A 20,855-nucleotide genomic window follows, 5' to 3' on the forward strand; every position below is an offset into this window, starting at 1 on the left:
TATTTTGAGTAGTAAGAAAGTGTAATTATTTTTGACGCATACGACAACGATCATTCTCTACAAAAGGTTGCAATTGATAATCTTATAAAAGGGTTCTTCAAATTGCTTCATAGTGTTTTTTATTTTATTTTTGTTTTTCGAGTATCCCTTAATTTGTGAGAGTATCCCCTAATTGTGGGTTCATGCCAAACCTCATCGTAATTCAATCTTGATTTTAACGGTTGAAAAACCGTTAATTTTTAACAGTTGATATTCTAAGTAGTAGATGGTGGAGTTATACATCTCAGAATGTACTCGTTTCTTATGGGTTTGCATAAATTCGTAAGACAAATATATTCCCAAAATTTTAATTTTAAATATGCTACCGCTTGATTTTTTGAAAATACATTAGTACCCATAATGTAAGGTAGTGTGAACACAGGAGTGTGAGGGATCATCCTCCCTCAATTATAATAGGCTAAACTTACAGGACAGTTTAGCCAACAGTGAAAAGAAAAGGTTAAATTCAACTATCATAAGACAAATAAGACAGATCTCAAACAAACCCCAATGTTGGGGTAAGAAAACTACGTTTGACACGGTGTTTCTCTTAGAATACTAATTAAAGAAGTACAGATATTATAAAACTAAAATCCCTCCCCAATGGTACTAAGTATGGTAATGGTAGGATACTTAACTAATATGTATGCTCTCGTAGCATTTGCAACAAAATCCGTGAACCATAGTTGACCAAAGATATCTTTTAAAGCCGAGGTACTACTAACCTTTTTCTATCAGTCATTCAGAACCATCTGGGAATGCTTGCAGAGCATCTTGATTGCCATTAACATAAAAATCGACAACTGCTTTCATTCTTGGAAGCTTATCTGGGTGGTAATTCACATGATCACGGGCTTTAACTTCTCAGTTTGTCATCTTTCCTGACCGTCTTGAAGAGTACTTTGTTGTTCATGAAATTATAATAATCCATTACTCTCTTAGATGCATGAAGACCCGCGTGTCCAGGATGTGAAGGGTAGAATAGCTCTTCACCAAATACAACCTGGTCCCATGCATTTTCTTTGGAAATCTGGTCAGTGATAGACATATTTATGTGTCTGATATGATCTCAATTATATGTGTTGATAGTGCTCGATTTATATTAATTATGGCTTTTTATGTCTTTGAAGGTGTTTCTGGAGAAATAAGATTTTGCGGCGAAATTAGCTCGAAAAATGGTTTATGTGCTCGTGGGAGAAAATTACTAAAGGTATCCCTCATTTGGATAAGGGGCACCTCAATTACTAAGGGGCATCTATGGATGAAGACACCCGATTCAGGGCACCCATAACAGCTGTTAAGGGCACACTGGAACAGGATAAGGGGACTCCATCACCTTCCCTGAATTTTGGCGGGAAAGCGCAGGTTCAAACTTTAGTTTCCTACGTAAGTTTCTGAGTTGAATCTCGGGAAGATTTCATCTTTTTTGATTATTGGATTCGAATGGTATGGACCTGATAAGGGGACTCCATCACCTTCCCTGAATTTTGGCAGGAAAACGCAGGTTCAAACTTTAGTTTCCTGCGTAAGTTTCTGAGCAGTGACGGGGAGGGGTGGCTTACCTGTTGCCCCCCCCCCCCCTCCCCCCCCCCCCCCCCCCCCCCCCACACACACAAACCCCAGTAAAAGTTTTACTTGTGCCTTGTAATTGTCCAGAAAAAAATAAAAGCCCAGGTGGTATTTTGGTTTAGCCCAATAGTCATCAAAAGGCAACCAACTGGCAGCTGCCAACGAGATGTAATCTGGAGCACGATACAATGGCACATAATGGTTTGTTTGCAAGTGATTGTATATGTATTACTGTGAAAAGGAGATTGGAGGGCGGAAAGTCAGGACGCGTTACTCGATAAAACATGTTTGGGCAGGATGAAATTACACCTCTGCACCCCCAACAATTTCAATCCGATAATATTAAGTTTGATTTGAATAATGAGCTAGCCCTTAAATATGTATTAACATCTTATTTTAAGCCATTGATGTGAAATGTCAATTCAATAATAATATTAAGCTAGATTTCAAACCATTAAGGTATAAAAAAATATCAAGTTTTTTTTTTTTTTTTTGTAAGTTAAAATGCATTCAAAAGACTAACTTGGGAGTTAGTAATCCGTACAACATGGTGAGTAGAGCCATCTAATGTTGGGCCAGAGGAATTGACCGGAACATTTGATTTATCTACTTCTAAAGCTACTCTAATACATTCTGGAGGTTCCTTCCTCCAATTAAGAGGGAAGCTGAAGTTTTTGGCTTTTTTGGCCTTTTGAGTCAGCTACATTGTTAGCTGTTCTCGGTACAAAATAAAATCCCCAAAAGTTATTATAAGATATCAAGTTTTTGGCTTCTTTGGCCATTAAAAAAATATCAAGTTTCTCCCTCATTTTTGTGGAAAAAATCGGCGGCCTTTGGCCGCCTTAGGCAGGCTTGACAATATAGCGTCGCTGAAGCCAAAATTTTGCGAATATTGTATTAACATCTATATTTTTTCTAGGCTTTTGTTAACTTGTATACCCGTATATATGTTAAGGTTTAATAAAGAGTTATATTATATCATTGGAAATTGTGTGTTTTTGTCTTATTCTACTAGAAATTGGTTTTTCTTGCATGAGAAATAATAAATCTTTTTCCCAAATGCAAAAAAATCATTGTTTTCAATGCAATAAACAAACAAATCTTGTTTCCAATGCAAAAAATAATTGTTTTAATGCACCTTAACATGTATACGGGTATACAAGTTAACAAAATCCTTTTTTCTAATGTATGGTCATAAAAGTCCTAAATATTCAGTTTGCATATGGCTAGGAGCCTAGGGCCTTCTCAAACTGTGAGATTGCCTTGTATTTTACTGCATTTTTCTTTATCGCCTTTGAGACGAATAAAATTGATAATTCATGAAGAAAAGAATTTTAGCCCACCCAAGCTTAAATTCCTGATTCCGTCGTTGTTTCTGAGTTAAATCTCGGGAAGATTTCATCGGATTTGATTATTGGATTCGACTGGTATGGACCTGTTAGAGCGTAACAGGGTTAGTAAAAGTGATTGGATCGACTGAACTGGGTTGTATCATCGAGATCAAGCTACACAGAGGCGGGAAGAATCATATTCACCTGCGAACTCCCTGAGTTGGATTTAGACAAGTTTTTCTCGGGTTTCTTCGTGGATTAGGATATATATGGGCCTGTTATATATGATAAACCATGGATGGTTGATGGTTTAGTTTCGAAGAAAAACACGAGTTCAATGATTCCTCGACAAAACAGGGAGTGAGAAAAGTTCTCGAGATTTTGCACGGAGATTTTGCACGTTCAAGGCAGCTTATCTTCTCACCATAATATTGGAAACAATGACGTGTTTAGGACCTTAAAATATAAAACAAATCTTGGTATGTTTGGAAGATTATCTAAACTAGGAAATACTGCGTAAAGAAGAGAAGAAAATATCTCGTGACTTCGCGTAGAAGAAAAGAGAAGAATTTCTAGGGATTTCTTTGCCTTGTGGTGTTTAAATACGAGAGAGGAGTCTTACATGCGATTGTAGAGAGTTTGGGGTGAAGGCAGAGGCCACAAAGCCGAAGAAATGAAGTGCGGGAAAGCTTCCTGCTGCTGCTGGTGAAGAAGGAGCTGAAGAACAAAAGCATGTAGAAGTCAGTCGCAAATTCCGCTACAATATTAAGCTGTCGTTCTTGCTACAGTACAACACCATTGTAACAGTTGACTTGTAACGATTATAAATGTTACAGTTTTATGTTTTTATTACTTTTCTCCTTTTCACCATTGTAAACACACCTTTTGAGCTATGAATCCATATTGTGAGTGTGTCTCCAACACAATGAGCTAAACCCCAACACTGAGACGACGGAGGAAGCCTTAGTTCACAATTGTTTGGTAACTATATTTGGTTCTTTTGACTTTTTGCATTGTTCTTAATTGATTTATGATTTTCACTAATTAGTTTTGATTTCGTTTGATGGTGTATGCTTAGACGTAAGAGCTTTTGATATACCATGCTTGTGATTTACATCTAATATTTTAGAAATCTACCTTGGAAAAGTAATAGAGTCCACAAAAGAGCTATAATTGTTAAGAGTCAATGTATGAACCAATTGATTGTGATTAATGGTGGAATCCCGAGTCTCAGTATCTCTCGATATTGTAACAATCTTATTGTAAATACTTTCTTTATTTTCTATTTTTAAGTCTTAAATCAAACCTTCACAAGTCTGAGCAACGAACCTTATTCTTACCACTTCAAAATTACATCAATTTTTGGCGCCGCCGACGCGGACTTGTATTTAGGTTTTAGGTTTATTTGTATTTATTTTTAAAATTTTTTTTGTTCTCTTTTACGCCTTTGGTATTTTTTGATTCTTTTCAGGTTTGGAATAAAGCTACAAGGAAAGAAAAAGCGCTATAAAAGGAAAACAAAGGCAAAGAAGGAAAGAAAGGAGGAATCCAAAAGGAGTGAAGAAGATTTTTTTTAATTTTTAGAAAACTGTATTAGGGTTTGTTATATTTTCTGTAAGTTTTCTTTTTATTTTTGGACTTCTTGGACTTTATTTTTGGGACATTCTTTTGGACATTATTATTATTATTAAAACCCTAAGGAAGGGTTGATTTTAAATAAAACTGCTGCAGGGAATGACGACAGTTACGATACTGTCTCGGCCCCTCGGGTTCGTACACTGACATAGGAGTCGGTGGCCCGAGTTGACTACAACCGATTCGTCGCCTGTCTGGTACGGGAGGTAAAATTCTTTCCACCCACGAATCCCTGTCAGTGGGTTTTCTTTTGTGTTGAAGCTCTGAAAGCACAAACATAAACACACACGTGCACAACATTATCGCATTGTCTGGCACTGATTATTAGGAAAACACGTGCGTTAGTACGGTGAACCCTTTTGGCGTTATCATCCGAAACACCACAAGCCTTAACCTCGTACCTTTGACCAGTCTTTGATTGTAAGTATATTATGCTAAAGGTAACCCAAGCCTACTCTAAATAGTCAACCCCAACATTTGCATTTGCACGTACACAATTATGTCGAACCGGTATTACAATAGCCAATACAATGATTATCGACTGATCAAAATGGACATTATTCTTTTTATAACCATAATGTGAATAGTGGTTGGGAACATCAATGTTTTCAAGGTTATGGATCACACCATGGTGAGATCAATTACTATCCGCATAAACACTGGCCATACGAGCAAGAAAATAAGGAATATTATAGTACTAGTTCCTCGTCTTTGGACAATATAATGAAAATGTTGAAAACTAGTCCCTATTATGATCCTTCTTAACCTGTTCTTCCTCTAGAAGAGTCTCTCAAATAATTAACTGAGAATACAAATAGGTTTGTGCTAGAAATGAATAAACAAAATGTACCCATGAGTGAACCTTCTATGCATAATGCCATAAGGAAGTCATGTGAGTCGACTCAAAAGCTTTTGTTAGAGGCCCAGAACAGAACTTCTCGAAATAATCTTAATTTCCAATATAGTGTTTCCAATAGTACCCTTGAAAATGAGGATAGTAATTTGCATAATCAAGATGACGAGGTTAGAATTTGTAACACTAATTTTTTAGATGAGGTTCGACTATTTTCATGTTATTATAGTGATGATTATGATGAGGATAGTGTTGATGAAGAATCAGACACATATAGGCATAGTGATCAGGAATTTGTTACTCCAATTGATGTTTACAATGCTAATATTATTTCTAGTTCAAATCCAAATAATTTTAATAATTATTCACCTATTCAAAAGGACGAGGATTTGACTAGAGATACCACCGTTTTAGACGATGTAGAATTTCCTAGTTACAAAGCCGATAATGATTTAGAGGAACGAGTTTATTCTAAGAATATTATTTTAGAGTCTAACGATTTAAAAACAATAGTCTTAGACAAAGAAGATGAACTCGTAGAGATTTTAAAATGAGTGAGGATGCATTACCTGAGTATAATCTACATGAAGCAATTGACCATTTTCAGGATTCTGATGATCTAGAAATTAGGAAAATTGTATCTAGTCTATCTAGAGACATCCAAAACTCTAAGTCTGGGGGTGATTATCATTCTCCTTGTGCCTTACCTTTAGCTCTTACAAAGATCCCTCACTGGGAACTTGACATATGTGCCTCAACCATTTTAAAAGATTATCTTCATACACGTTTTCCTGAACCTAGTGATGTCTATAAGGAAGTTAAGTTATTAGAAACCAATCTGCTGCTTGATGTGGTTAACCCAGGCTACGATACCTCGATTGACTTTGTTTTCCCACCAAAAACTTTTTCTCCAATTGTAGGAACTTATGAAATTCAAATGTGTCAGATATTAAGTTTTGAGACTAAACCTAAGTACTTTAGGAGGTTAGAATCGATACATTTGCCTAAGATTGACCAGCACATTCATCGTGGTCAATTGTGTGAGTCAAAACTGATTGACTTTAAGGATCCGCAATTATTTAGGTTATTATTAAGTGCTTCTTAGTTTTTACTTGAGTTTTTCCAGACCCTAATACATGAATCGGATCTTAGCTACGAGGAAATGCAGTCCACGAAAATATTTATCTGGACCCAGTTATTGAACCTGAACCTGAACCACAACTAGATGTAGTTGTCTTAAACAGGAAGCTATACAAGGGTGTGCTTTATTTGTTAACTTTCTTGGCATGTTGCAGATTCATTTTACTTGTGATAGCGCTATTTGGTTTTGGTGATCCGCAGTTATTCCGGCTATTACTTTATAATTTTATGAGGTGACTAATCCTTTCTTAGTCTGGCTAAAGATGTTAAACTTAACACTTCTTGGGAAGTAAGCCATGCTCATGCAACACGGTAATATCCTTCCTTAACTCTTTTGCTTCAAGTGGTAACAGTTTCTCCTTGTTCATGCTTTTAATTTCATCTTTAGAACATTGAGGACAATGTTAGATTTAAGTTTGGGGGTATGGGAGAAACTTTTTAGTTGCATTATTAAACTCTAGAGCCTAGAAATTTATGCCTATTAAAGATAGCACCAACCAATCTAAGTGGATGGAAGCATCTTGGTTGTAGGAGTTGAGGAACCAATCTGATTAGATGGAAACATCTAAAAAGTCTATTCATAAAAGCACAGAGCTCAGGTGTTATAAATGACATGGTAGTTTCACCGTATCTCAGAATCATCTTATTACTTCTGTTTTTGTTTTTGCAAAATTTTTATGTTGATGTCTGCTGGGTTGAAATAGAGTGATTGAGTTACTTTGGAAAAAAAAAAATTTTGAGACCAGACCATCAGAACAACCAGAATAAATTCAATAAAGTCGACCACTGGTACCCTTGTATATGCCAGTTGTGTTGACCTAGAGTTAGGATTATCGTCTACTGGTTCCCTCGTATATGCCAGCTGTGTTGATATTAGTCAAGACCAGTATCTCAATCCATTAGGTCATAGGATTTATCTTGGCATTGACGTCCATTTGCAACCATCTATCTCTATCTCCATATTTTTTATCTATTCATGTGATTTGTTTGATTCCGGATATTGATGTCCATAGTGCGACTTTCTGAGTAGAGATTTGTCACTTACATATGAATTTTAGTATGCTTGAGTGCAAACTCGTGTACATCAATTGGAATTTCGCATCAGGGTACTTCCTCCTGTAGTCAATGAGAGTATGCCAGCCAAGGAGGTTCTTTAGTATTATTCCAAGGTTCTGCATAGATAACTAGGGTCTAGAGTAAAGGTTTTGTGGGTATACCTCTTGTAAACCCTCCCGAGACTAGAACTCGGACACTAGGGCTACCTAGGGGTTTAAAGGCTTGTTGCACATGCTAAGTGCAATCGCGATGCCTGCGACACTGAGTTAGGATTTTATTTTGTAGATTTTAATTTGCTCAGAACTAGCAAATAATAAGTTTGGGGGTATTTGATAGACACATTTATGTGTCTGATATGATCTCAATTCTATGTATTAATAGTGCTTGATTTTATATTAATTATGGCTTTTTATGTCTTTGTAAGTGTTTTTGGAGAAATAAGCTTTTGCGGTGAAATTGGCTCGAAAAGTGGTTTTTGCGCTCGTGGGAGAAAATTACTAAAGGTACCCCTAATTTGGATAAGGGGCACCTAAGGTTGAAGACACCTTTGATTCAAGGCACCCCAGAACAGTTGTTAAGGGCACACTGGAACAGGATAAGGGGACTCCATCACCTTCCCTGAATTTTGGCGGGAAAACGCAGGTTCAAACTTTAATTTCCTGCGTAAGTTTCTGAGTTGAATCTCGAAAAGATTTCATCGGATTTGATTGTTGGATGCGACTGGTATGGACCTGTTAGAGCGTAACAGGGTTGGTAAGAGTGATTGGATCGACTGAACTGGGTTGTATCATCGAGATCAAGCTACACATAGGCGGGAAGAATCATATTCACCTGCGAACTCCCTGAGTTGGATTTAGACGAGTTTTTCTCGGGTTTCTTCGTGGATTAGGATATATATGGGCATGTTATGATAAACCATGGATGGTAGGTGGTTTAGTTTCGAAGAAAAACATGAGTTCAATGATTCCTCGACAAAACAGGGAGTGGGAAAAGTTCTCGAGATTTTGCACAGAGATTTGCACGTTCAAGGCAGTTTATCTTCTAGTCATAATATTGGAAACAATGACGTGTTTGTGACCTTAAATAGAAAACAAATCTTGGTATATTTGGAAGATTATCTAAAACAGGAAATATTGCGTAAAGAAGAGAAGACAATATCTCGTGACTTTGCGTAGAAGAAAAGAGAAGAATTTCTAGGGATTTCTTTGCCATGTAGAAATTATGATTTTAGAAATCCATCAAATTATGATTTAAGAAATTAAGAATTATGATTTTCACTAATTAATTGTGATTTCGTTTGATGGTGTACGCTTAGACGTAAGAGCTTTTGATATGCCATGCTTGTGATTTACATCTAATATTTTAGAAATCTACCTTGGCAAAATAATAGAGTCCACAAAGAGGTATAATTGTTAAGAGTCAATATATGAACCAATTGATTGTGATTAATGGTGGAATCCCGAGTCTCAGTATCTCTCGATATTGTGACAATCTTATTGTAAATACTTTCCTTATTTTCTATTTTCAAATCTTAAATCAAACCTTCACAAGTCTGAGCAACGAACCTTATTCTTACCACTTCAAAATTACATCAGTCAGCCACCCTATAGAGAAGTTCAATTACAGGAATTGTTGGCCTTATGTAAAAGAAGCCGGAATTAAAAACCCACACCCTCATTATGTGTGCATAAAGACCCCAACCCATAAAATGTTCATCAAAGACATCATCAAATCCATAAGTTGTTGAGTTGTTGTGACCATCGGTCATGGACTCCACATCTGAATCCCGATAGATATGATCAAATGGGTCTTGCAAGTACACTATGTCAACGTCGGATAGAAGAACATTATAACCAAGTCGTAACAACTCCCTCAACACATGAAACTTCAACCCTGAAACAACATGATTACCTCATGTTCTCACAATTTCATCAACATTTTGATCAGGATCTCTTTTATAAACAGGATCATGATTCAGCTCAAAGAAATTTACAATATCATCGTCTTGTGCAACGACTAAATAATTAGGTATGCCCGCTCTCTTGATGTTATTAAATCAAACCTCTAGCATTTCCTTCACATTAGAGTTCGCCAAACAAACAATCAGCTCTTTTCTGAAAGCTACTTTCTCGAGTAGCTTTGCCAGTCTAGGGTTAACAGACGGATCAGCAACAATGGTGAGGTTTGACCTCAAAGACTTAACAGTGCCGAAAGGACCAGCTTTATGTGGATTACCCATAACCAAAACCTGCTTTTAAGCTTGATCCCTCCCTTGTTCAGCTAATCGAAGCTTCTCAGTCAATTCCTGACCTGCTTCTTCAATTCAGCGTTCTTATCTGATACATAAACCAATTTCAACTTCAACATGTTCGCCTTTTCATCTGATTCACATGCCGCAGAACCAACCTGACATTGACAAAACAATCAGCAAACATACATTTCAAAGACTTCGCATATAAAATCAAATACTCCACAATCATCATGTATTAAATTCAACAATCATGATGCAGTCTTGATATTAGAGATGTACAAGTTATATTAAATTAGTTTCAAGATGTAAACTTGATAGATCTCAATCCTAAAAATTACTTATTTAATATTAGTCTTTATCTTATCATGAAGTTAGGTCAATGCATATTTAATGCGGTCATACTCCTATATTAAACGATAATCTAAACCTCACAAGTCTTGTATTTTTATTATCAATGCGATCAAACTAAATGATCCTTTGTTTTTGTATTTCTATTATAAATAGGCCCATAATTTCCAATTTACACTAATCTTATTCAATTCTTCGGTTATATTGTTGGATAGTAGGTAGGAAATCCAAATCACATTTAATGCATGTTTTTTCGTATCATACTATATTGATGGATCCACGTGAAATTTGAGTGGATTGTTTTCATCCAATCAAACTATTTTCTTCCTGAATAAAGCATTTTTTTTTTTGAAAGTTAATATATTGAAGAAACAAAATTAAAGGAAGTTGTTAGACCTGTTGACTGCTCTTATCTCATTAATAAAAACTGAGATATGAGAACCTGCCAACAGATTATTGTCCTCATAATGTATCGTGTTTTTGGATATTTGAAATGAGTTCCAACAATAAATTATAAAAATTTTGAGTTGTAGGAGTAAAGTGTAGATTAAAAAATTATTATATCGTCAATGTCACCAAAAGTTAACCAATTGTGGGGGTTCAGTTGATCAGTGGGGTGCACCGGGAAGGTCATATATTCTTAAAATGAAGACTTGGAACACTGTTAACCACTTTGAAGTGGATCTGATCCAGATATGTGCAGGCCAACATTGCCCTTTGTTTCATACTGCAAACGCATAAACTCCAATTCCAGAAAAGCTTCTCTGTATACTCAAGGAGAGAAATGTTGCAGCTGTATCGAGGTAGACACAAAAATCCTTTTGGCCATTTGTTCGCGGAAATAAAATGCTTAAACATGCCCGAGCAAGCAAAGAAGCTCGTTATAGATAGAAGCGTAAGATTTTGTTAGAAAAATTAACCAAAGATAACCATGATACCCAAGTCCGGAGAGACCAGAGATAGGATTCATCCCTTTATGCTACTTATGCTACTTATGAAATATACAGAGCTTATAAGCTTGTTGGTCGACTTCTTTCGGCCTCAAGTCGATGTGAATCTCTTCTTTGTAATTATCATATGTTAACTTATTGGAAAATGCACAAAACAGTCCTAGTATTAGGACCCGATTCACAAAAGCATTCTACTGTTACAAACTATTAACAAAATGATCATACTTCCATTAAAAGAGAGTTAAGTGGTGACTCACAGTTAAATATGTTAATGAAATTACCTGTATCCTTCATATTTATCGCTCCATACACAATTTTAACTTCTGCTTTCATTATAATTTTTTTACGGTGGTGCTATTTGTAGGTGGTGGTGGTGTCGCTTACATATCGTTACACAACATTCAGGATTGTAAAACCGCATTCAGGTTCGTTACATCGCATTCACCCAAAGGGTTCATCGCTTCCCATTCGGGGTTTAGCAGAGATTCTTAAGCTTCCACCACCACCACCACCGCTTCATCACCACCTGTTGGAAACAAAGCACTATAATCAAATTACACAAAGAAACCGCTGAGTCGCGTACTAGGTCGCTATCTTTAAGGTGTTTCGCGACTCTGCCTCTTGATTGTGCTAGCAGTCAGTTTTTTGTCGAAACCCTATGGGATAAAACAGCTTATCTCTTTCGATTTCTCTGCACTGAGAAATCGAATCAATAATAACTCTTTCAACAACACTTGCTCAGAAAAACTTGACGAAATAAAAATAACGTTCACTCTCTTTTCTTCCAGAAACCAGTTTTTATAATCAAAAAGAATCAATGGAATTAATGGAAAATTAATTTTCGATTAAATGCCAATTAAATTTCTTTGTAACAGCAAAAAAAAAAACGGCCGTATTAAAATTTCAACATTAACTGTAATTAATCATGATATAATTATCTTAATACGTTTTGAAAATTTAAGTTAAAAACAAACAAAAAAAAATTGTTTCTGGATCAGCAGACCTCCCAAGACCCCCAAGGCCCCGCTCCCGGACTAATGTAATATAATATATAGTATAAATAGTATATACCCTAGTGAAATTGTGTGGGGTGGGAATTGAACCCATGCCTATAGTGTGGGAGCTCAAAACAATGCCACCATACTATCTCTCTAACTTTGGCATATTATTACAAAACTATGTTTTTAAATATATACCCCAACAATCCCCCACTTCAGCCAATTAGTTAACTAGGAAGGGTATTTTGAGGGAGGGTATTTTCAGAAAAAATAACACCGTTTTATTCAAAAGTGTTAAATCGGATGTAAAAAGACCATTTTGTAAATGAAATACAAAAATATGATCATTTTGTGACCGAATTACAAAAAGTATGACCATTCTGTAATTGGCCCCAACTTATTCCGGTTTGGGAAATATGGACTGTTTTTATCCTCTCTTCTTTTTCTCCTAACTGCTATAATCAAGGCTGCAGGAAAGGCGTGGTACCAAAGATATCAACTATAAGAAAGACAATGTAAATCTCAGACTAATGCATTTAAAACCCAAAGTTGTTACATGATTATGATAGGCTAAACTTACAGGGCAGTTTGGCCGGGAGTGAAAAGCAAAAGTTACATTCAACTATAAAAAAGACAAATAACACGTCTCATAAAAACCCCAATGCTGGGGCAAGAAAACTATTCTAGCAAAATCCCTCCGCAATGGTACTGAGTATGCTTATGGTAGGATACATAACCAATGAAAAGCCATGAACCCTAGTGACCAGATATATCTTTTAAAGCCGACGTACACCTAACCTTTTTCTACCAATCATTCAGAACCATCTGGGAATGCTTGCAGAGCATCTTGATTACCATTAACATAGAAATCGACAACTGCTTTCATTCTTGGAAGCTTATCTGGGTGGTAATTCACATGGACAATCACGGGCTTTAACTTTCTCAGTTTGTCATCTTTCCGGACGGTCTTGAAGAGTATTTTGCTGTTCATGAAGTTATAATAATCCATTACTCTCTTAGATGCATGAAGACCCTCGTACCCAGGATGCGAAGGGTAGAATAGCTCTTCATTGAATACAGCCTGGTCCCATGCATTTTCCTTAGCAAGCCGATCAGCCACCCTATCCAAAAGTTCGATTGCAGGAATTGTTGGCCTTATGTAGAAGAAACCGGAGTTAAAAACCCACACCCTCATTGTGTGTGCATAACGAGCCCAACCCATAGAAGGTTCATCAAAGACATCATTAAATCCATAAGCTGTTGAGTTATTGTGACCATCAGTCATGGACTCGACATCTGAATCCCGATAGATGTGATCAAACGGGTCTTGCAAGTACACTATGTCAACGTCGGATAGAAGAACACTGTAACCAAGTTGCAAGAACTCCCTCAACACACGAAACTTCAACCCTGAAACAGCATGATTACCTCCTGTTCTCGCAATTTCATCAACATTTTGATCAGGATCTCTTTTATAAACAGGAACATGATTCAGCTCGCAGAAATTTGCAATATCATCGTCCAGTGCAACAACTAAATAATTAGGTATGCCCACTCTCTTGATGTTATTAAACCAAACCTCTAGCATTTCCTTCACATTCGAGTTCGCCAAACAAACAATCAGCTCTTTTCTGAAAGCAACTTTCTCGAGTAGCTTCGCCAGTCTAGGATTAACAGACGGATCAGCAACAACAGTGGGATTAGTCCTCAAAGACTTAACAGTGCCGAAAGGACCAGCTTTATGTGGATTACCCATAACCAAAACCTGCTTTTGAGCTTGATCCTTCCCTTGCTCAGCTAATCGAAGCTTCTCAGTCAATTCCCTGACCTGCTTCTTCAATTCAGCATTCTTATCCGATACAGAAACCAATTCCAACTTCAACATGTTCGCCTTTTCATCTGATTCACATGCGGCAGAACCAACCTAACATTGGCAAACCAATCAGCAAACATACATTTCCAAGAATCCCCATATAAAATCAAATGCTACACAATCCTGAGTTGAAACTCTTGATACTAGAGATGCAAAGTGTAAGACTCAAACAATGTACTCAACAATCATGATGTAGTCTATGTACAGATTATTTTAAATTAGTTTCAAGATGTAAACTTTAAGTCTCAAAACAATACAAATTCTACAGTTTGACTTAAAAATGACAGCAACCATACAGAACAACATTCACAATCATGAGAAATTCATTCAAATGAACTAATTTTTTATAGATCTCAATCCTAAAAATTGAAGGGAAAAAAAGTCAAATTCAGTGTGTAAAGGAGAAGAATTGGTACCTGGAGATTGTTGGTAGCAATTCGACGATTCTGAATTCGGGAAGGAGAATTAGCAACAAAGAATCCATGAGGGAAACAAAATGCAAAAACACAACCAAGTAGAATTCCGATACCAATAGCAATAGCAATTCTAGATCCACGAATTGAATGAACATTGCTCCTCATTAACGATCCATCTCTTCTTCCTGACATCATATGCAACCCCTTTTCTTTCTATTATTAATCTAGGGTTTCCTAATTTTTCTGAGTTACTGATTCCACCCACAGTGATCAAAATAAGAAAAAATGAAGTTAATTTATTCTAAAATTGATGAGTATCTCTACGAGAGAATAAATGTACTTCTTTGTGTTTTGATTTTCTAACTAAACATGAACAGTATTAATGAAAGAAGCCCAAAGAAGAAGAAAAAGGAAAGTAGGAGGAGCAGAAGAAGAAGAAACCGAGAACCCTAAATCTTCTTCAGCCTCCTTCTGTGCGTCTTAAGATCAAAATTGTGAATGTGAGTTAGTGGTGAAGTCGTCGTCAGCTGTTAGCACATGATTTCTCTTTGGGCAGAGACGACTCAGACAAATTTTAAAATTATTTTTTCCATTTTTTGAACCATTTAATTTATTTTGTATTATGAGCGTACCCTGAGGAGGACTGTCGTATCGCCGAAAAACAATAACGTGGTTTTACGTGGTTGGGGGATTCGATGGGATGAGCCAATGAGGCTATGGCTTGTGAGGGTGATGGTCAGATCTTGAACTGAGATACGGATGTGAAACATTCATTGTACATACCCGATCGAGTATACTATTTGATCTGTGCACCAAAATTAGGCATATCAAGTGGGGCCCACGTATTAATGTCAGGGTCGTAGAAGGAAAAGTTGGGAGGCTAAATGGTAGAGCAGGTGAATAGTGGGGAATGGGTGGAAAAATGTGTTTGGGGTCGTAAGTTTAGACTACTTGCAGGCTAGGACCAAATTAGAGTCCAAGACATTAAAAGGTGGTGCTATGTTTGCCAATATTTTTTCCTTCTCACTAAAGATATCACTTTTTTTGAAACAGATGTAGCATATGGTTTGGGTGTCGAGGTACATAAGCTGTTGTAACTTGTAACTAACAAAATGCAGAGAATATGATGTGCTTCATGGTTTGCACGTTCCCCTCACCAGCATCTCCTAACAAAAACAGTATTGAATAATCACAAGCAGAGACGAGAGAAACTAAAAAGACAAAATATTTGTCCTGGGTTGGTGGTCTTTTTTAGAGTGTCGATTTTCTTAGCCTCTTTTGGGTTGGTGTTCTCGTTCAGAAAGCTGATTTTGTTGGCATCTGATAAGTTAAGAGTTAGTTTATCATCTCAAATTTAGCACTCATCTTGTCACAAAGGAAAGCAACAAATTATTTACTAACAGTATCATCCTGGCACCATGAGAACGCTGTTTCCTTTTAGTTAACTATTTACATGAGTTGTTTATTTCTTTGTTGACAGAATATCAACTAGAAACACAAAAAACCTGATTCATGAGAGCATCTACATTTTTCTTCAACTAGTTGGAGTAGAAAACATCTTCCTAAACTGTAATGGGGGGAAATGAACAGAAATTTGACTAGAGAAGAAGAGGGAGAAAAAACATCTGTTGTTTCCGAGTCTAGAGGAGTCTGAGGCACATTTCATTCTTTTATCAACCTCATCTACATTTTTCTTCAACTAGTTGGAGTAGAAAACATCTTCCTAAACTGTAATGGGGGGAAATGAACAGAAATTTGACTAGAGAAGAGGGAGAAAAAACATCTGTTGTTTCCGAGTCTAGAGGAGTCTGAGGCACATTTCATTCTTTTATCAACCTCTTGACTCGGCTGAATCATGGTTTTCTGTTGAGGATGCTGGTGCTGCAGGGGTGTCTCCTACAGCCTTACGCCCATTTTCTGTTGCGGGTGCTGGTGCTGTAGGGGTGTCTCCTACCGCCTTCTGCCCTTGTATTGGGCTAGTTGGATGAAGGACACCCTGTATCATCTGGTTTGCTGATTCCACATAGAGAAAAAATTTCTTTCAGTTCCAGCCTCTCACAAGAAAAGAATTTTGAAAGCAGAAGCTAAAACTGACAGCAACTCAGCATAAAGGATGATAATGCTACATACCTGATGCTATTATCTTCATGACCACTGACCTTGCGAACTCAATCTCTCCTTGGTGAGAGTTGGCAAACTTGGCCTGTATTGAGAAATCATTAAAAAATAAAGAACTTTGGAATTTCACGTATGGCTCGTGATGTTAATAGAAGTTATTATGTATAGTTGAAAAAATCAGCTACTTAGCTCAAACGTGTTCGATACAATCACAACCATTAATATGGAAGTACACCAGGTTGGGTACAGTACAGTACCAGTCATGTAGTGACTACAAGGTTGGGACATGTTCATCGAGATTCAAGTCCCGATAAAGTTTCAAGGGATTTTTTTTTTTTTTGAAATTCGTAGCTTGTAAAATCTGACCACATTATTGCGAGAATACCTAACAAATAGAATAACTGATGGATCATAAGATTATAAACAGCTGGGGATTGCCTAAGAAGATAAATTAAACAACCAAGTCCAGAGGTCGGGTTCCATTCCTACCAATATATCCAAGATGGGTTGCACTGACAGTTTCCTACTTCTTCTGAAGATACATTAAATGTTTGGTCATGATGGGGAAGTTCCTCATCATGACCAAATTATTTAAGATGTATATAGTTGAGGAAATATCTGAATTAAAGAATTGGAGAAAGGTGCCACTTAAAGTACCAGAAAACCAATCTCTTATTCAGTATGATACTTCTAAAATGTAAACGTAGCGGCATGCTTAGGATACCCCTTGCCTGCAGCGACAGTAGTCACCATGAGATATATCGACACCCTACGGGTAGGGTAAAGGTATTTGGTATCCAGATTGCATATGATGCACAATAACCCATACTTAAGCTGAGGGCATACTGAAATCACAGTTATCTTACCAGTTCACGGTATGTGCCATCTGCCACTTTATCTAATCGAGCTTGATGCCTCAACAGAAATGGGCGTATATGCCTCTCGTACAAGATCTTTGCTCCCTGATACACACAGCAACCAAATATTCAAATCTAGAAATGGAAGGACCCTTCTACAAGATACACGATGATAATCAAATCATCTTATAGCATTTTCTAGGGTTAACCAGTAAAAAGCTTTAGAAACAGTTACAAAGAGTTTCAATACCAAATAATTTAGGAACGTCACTAAAGCTATAGGAAAATAGGTGCCAACCATTAACACAAGTGGAAGGGCAATACGCTCAAACATCTGAGATGGTGGGGAATCATCAGTATTAAATCTAAAAGAAATTATGTTTTACTCACATCGACAGATGGAAGTTGGAGCCACACGAGAAATGCAAATTTAATGTGGTAGTACATGGGACACCTGCAAACAGACAAAAAATCACATAAGCCTGGGTATCATGCCTCCAAATCATCTCTATCCTTTTTAACAAAGTTCTGAATAGGCCATTAAATTTATAAGTGTAGGAAAACTAGGGGTATAGTTGATCATAGTATACATTGTGAAAGAAAAAAAGGCCTAAGAACCACTTACCAGGATAGAATTCTGTCAGAGAAGATCTCCACAAGGCTAAAAGTACCAAATGCTGCACAAACATATAATTAGTAGGTGAAAACAGCAGTATGTGAAGGTATGGCAAGCTGATAAGGTATGATAAGTTGGAAATTGACATAATTATTTAAAGAAATCTTATTGCTCTTCATTTAAGTATTAACTTTCTACTTTTCGACCTAAGAGCTTCGGAAGATATACGAGGGACTCTGAAGGTACTTTATCATAGGAAATCGACAATTATAGTGTGTCACTTACTGAATTTTTGCTATTGACTAAAAGCTAATGCAGGACAATGTTGTGATGGGTAAAGATAACAAAGCACAAACCTGCCCAGTATACAAGCCACTTTTTTTGTTGAACAGGATCCTTCTTCTCAATAGCCTTGAATGTATTGTACACAGGCAACGCAATCCCAACGGTGCAACTGCAAAAGCATTAAAAGAGATTCCCATTCAGACAAAACAAAGGGTCTGTTGATTCAGATAAGCATACCAAAGTAAGCCATGATCGGTTCAGCAATCACAACCAGATTAAAAATTTGAAACCACCAAGGCAAAATCAACAATGCAAAAAAAAAAAAAAACTACGCAAATTAGATAAGATAATAGACTCACCAAGCTGTTCTTATTACGACATTAGTACCAAGTGGGGATAGAAGTAATCTCAAGCCAACCTGCATCAACATAACTAGGTCATCAATAGATAATAAAGGAACAGAAACTTATACGCACACAAAAAATTCCTCAATTGTGTTCCTCTTGTATTAACACTAGAACAAACGGAAACATTCAATTATTAAGAAACCCTAAGATTCAATTCTCAAACTGATTACTTAGGAAATTGAAAGTAACATAGAATTCAAATAAGCTTAACTACGACCTTCATGATAAGCAACAACAATTGCAAGAAATTAAAACTCAGAAATTAGATTAAGATGAAAAATCACGTTTCATTACCTCACCAGAAATCGCAGATCCTAATAAAGCCATTTAGATCATAAGGCGGTTCGTAAACCCTAGTTTTACTTTTTTTTTGTTTTTTTTGTATGTTCTTCTTTTCTGCTTTCCTTTCGTTTTCTCTATGCAGTGTTCCGCGATCTACTCTACAATACAGTAGTCCGGTAGGCCAATTCATAAACTCGATAATTTAATGGGCCTTGAATTCGTGGTCTCATCCAGTAGTCCACTATGAAGTCGGCGCCTTTTTTTTTTTTTTTTTTTTTTTTTTTTTTTGACCTAAAGAAGAATAATAAGAGACTGTCCGTTCTAGATGACTGTCAGTTTATTTCAACCCACATTTTTTTTTTTGGGGACCAAAAAAAGAGACTGTTACATAGTTACGTTCCGGATGATTGTCAGTTTATCGGGATATTTTATGTTGCAGTCGAAATAAACTTTTAGTGTCAATTATTGTAGTGTGCCAATAAAAAATTATACTAACTGCAATACAAAGTATTTCCAAATTATCTGAGCATCCTCTAATTTTCCACCTTTATTTTTAATAGGTTTATTAGTCATGTCAATGTTTGAATTTCTAAAAAGAAATTTCACTTTTTTGGCTGATATTGCATCAAAGTTCTGCAAAAGAACTAGAATCTTGGATAAATGGTTGGATGTATCCCGAAGCTTTCTTAATCGTCGATTGTAATCTTTAGTTACTCTTTTTCAACGAATAGTTTTTACTAGCAACAAAAAATAATTAAGAGATATCCAATAACAAAAATTAAGAAATAAAAGCAGGATTGTTGCCTAACCAAGATGCATAAACTTTTTTTTTTTTACAAACGTGTTTGACTAAATCATCTGCACAATAATTTGTTTCCGAATAAACATATCCAGTTTTTAAATGAATGCGAAATTTAAATGATGTCTTCGGCAATACTTTTTAGTTCCCAAATGGAACATCAGATTCTCTTCCATAAATAGCTTTGATCAGACCTTGACAATTTGCTTCTAATATATTATGCACACCCATTGACCTAAGCTAATTAACTGCTTATACTAGTGCAAGACATTCCAGATGTTCATGACCCGTGGCTTCCTTGAAACTGCAGCACCTTGATCTTAAGTGTTGACCAGCATAATTAAGAATTATCAGTCAATATCCGCCAAGCAGGGTTCTATATATATAAGAGGCGTCCCATAATTGTAAAAAAAATTGGACTCCATTTGGAGATGTACTAATAAGATTAGCAAATCTAGACTCAACAGAAACTATGTTGTGGTTTTCAAGAAAAGTTTTTTGTTGTGACAAAGTTGTTGAGTTCTTGTTTTTGAAAAATGTAGAACACATGTCCTTCCAAAAGAACCAAGTTGTAGTAGGCATCTGATTAACGATACCAGCTTAAAACTGATCTAACCAACTCTATATCCACTCACAGATACTATGAAAACTATGAGGATCATCTCTATAACCTTCTACAGAGAAATACACTACTCTTGCAAAGGGGAACTCAAGAAGAATATGTTTAACAGTTTCACAAGCATGCTTGCATCTGTCATGAATTACTAGGATGATATTTTAGACTATATACGGCATTATAGGCAAATTTCACTAAAAAGACTCATTTCTTAATTATTTTCATACAACTCTATCTTAAATGCTAATGAGAACCCTCATGCTAAGAATTTTCTGAGCGGTAAAAAAATCAAATAGACTGAGCACCAAATATTGTTTTCAAGACTGAGTCATTCCATCAATTAGTTTAGCTGCATATGGAAGTTACTGTAATTAGCAGCATCAGAAGAAGGAACATGAGGCATGCCCACATGTAGA

At 36.4% G+C, this 20,855-nt stretch overlaps 2 protein-coding genes and 1 pseudogene across 3 annotated transcripts; all 3 read right to left on the reverse strand.

The window, feature by feature from the left end:
• Window positions 1–777: 777 nt before the first annotated feature.
• Window positions 778–10,041, reverse strand: LOC113331913 (annotated as a pseudogene).
• A 2,636-nt stretch (window positions 10,042–12,677) lies between these two features.
• On the reverse strand, window positions 12,678–15,054 carry LOC113296433 (arabinosyltransferase RRA2-like). The gene is made up of 2 exons (XM_026544742.1): window positions 14,460–15,054; window positions 12,678–14,094 (listed from the first exon to the last, which is right to left on the reverse strand). Exons 1-2 carry the CDS (start codon window positions 14,652–14,654, stop codon window positions 12,982–12,984), a joined length of 1,308 nt encoding a protein of 435 aa, XP_026400527.1. The 5' UTR covers window positions 14,655–15,054; the 3' UTR covers window positions 12,678–12,981.
• Window positions 15,055–15,825: 771 nt separating this feature from the next.
• Window positions 15,826–19,179, reverse strand: LOC113296442 (HVA22-like protein k). 2 transcript variants are annotated; one of them, XM_026544755.1, is made up of 9 exons: window positions 19,037–19,179; window positions 18,695–18,753; window positions 18,407–18,504; window positions 18,060–18,111; window positions 17,825–17,888; window positions 17,444–17,539; window positions 16,590–16,662; window positions 16,296–16,472; window positions 15,826–16,137 (listed from the first exon to the last, which is right to left on the reverse strand). In XM_026544755.1, the coding sequence occupies exons 1-9, from the start codon at window positions 19,067–19,069 to the stop codon at window positions 16,133–16,135; spliced, it is 657 nt and encodes a 218-aa protein (XP_026400540.1). In that variant the 5' UTR covers window positions 19,070–19,179; the 3' UTR covers window positions 15,826–16,132. The 2 variants fall into 2 exon arrangements, with proteins under 2 accessions (XP_026400540.1, XP_026400536.1); XM_026544751.1 differs by having other exon boundaries at window positions 15,826–16,472.
• Between the last annotated feature and the right edge of the window lie 1,676 nt (window positions 19,180–20,855).

Source organism: Papaver somniferum, chromosome 1, assembly GCF_003573695.1.
Source record: "Papaver somniferum cultivar HN1 chromosome 1, ASM357369v1, whole genome shotgun sequence".
In the NCBI taxonomy this organism is placed as follows: Eukaryota; Viridiplantae; Streptophyta; class Magnoliopsida; order Ranunculales; family Papaveraceae; genus Papaver; species Papaver somniferum.

Coding starts and splice junctions, on each gene's coding strand:
- LOC113296433 (XM_026544742.1), bottom strand. CDS start 14,654: ATGATGTCAGGAAGAAGAGATGGATCGTTAATGAGGAGCAATGTTCAT. Junction 14,095..14,459: donor TTGCTACCAACAATCTCCAG/GTACCAATTCTT, acceptor TGCCAATGTTAG/GTTGGTTCTGCCGCATGTGA.
- LOC113296442 (XM_026544755.1), bottom strand. CDS start 19,069: ATGGCTTTATTAGGATCTGCGATTTCTGGTGAG. Junction 17,540..17,824: donor TCCAACTTCCATCTGTCGAT/GTGAGTAAAACA, acceptor TGTGTGTATCAG/GGAGCAAAGATCTTGTACGA. Junction 16,473..16,589: donor CATGAAGATAATAGCATCAG/GTATGTAGCATT, acceptor ATGTGGAATCAG/CAAACCAGATGATACAGGGT.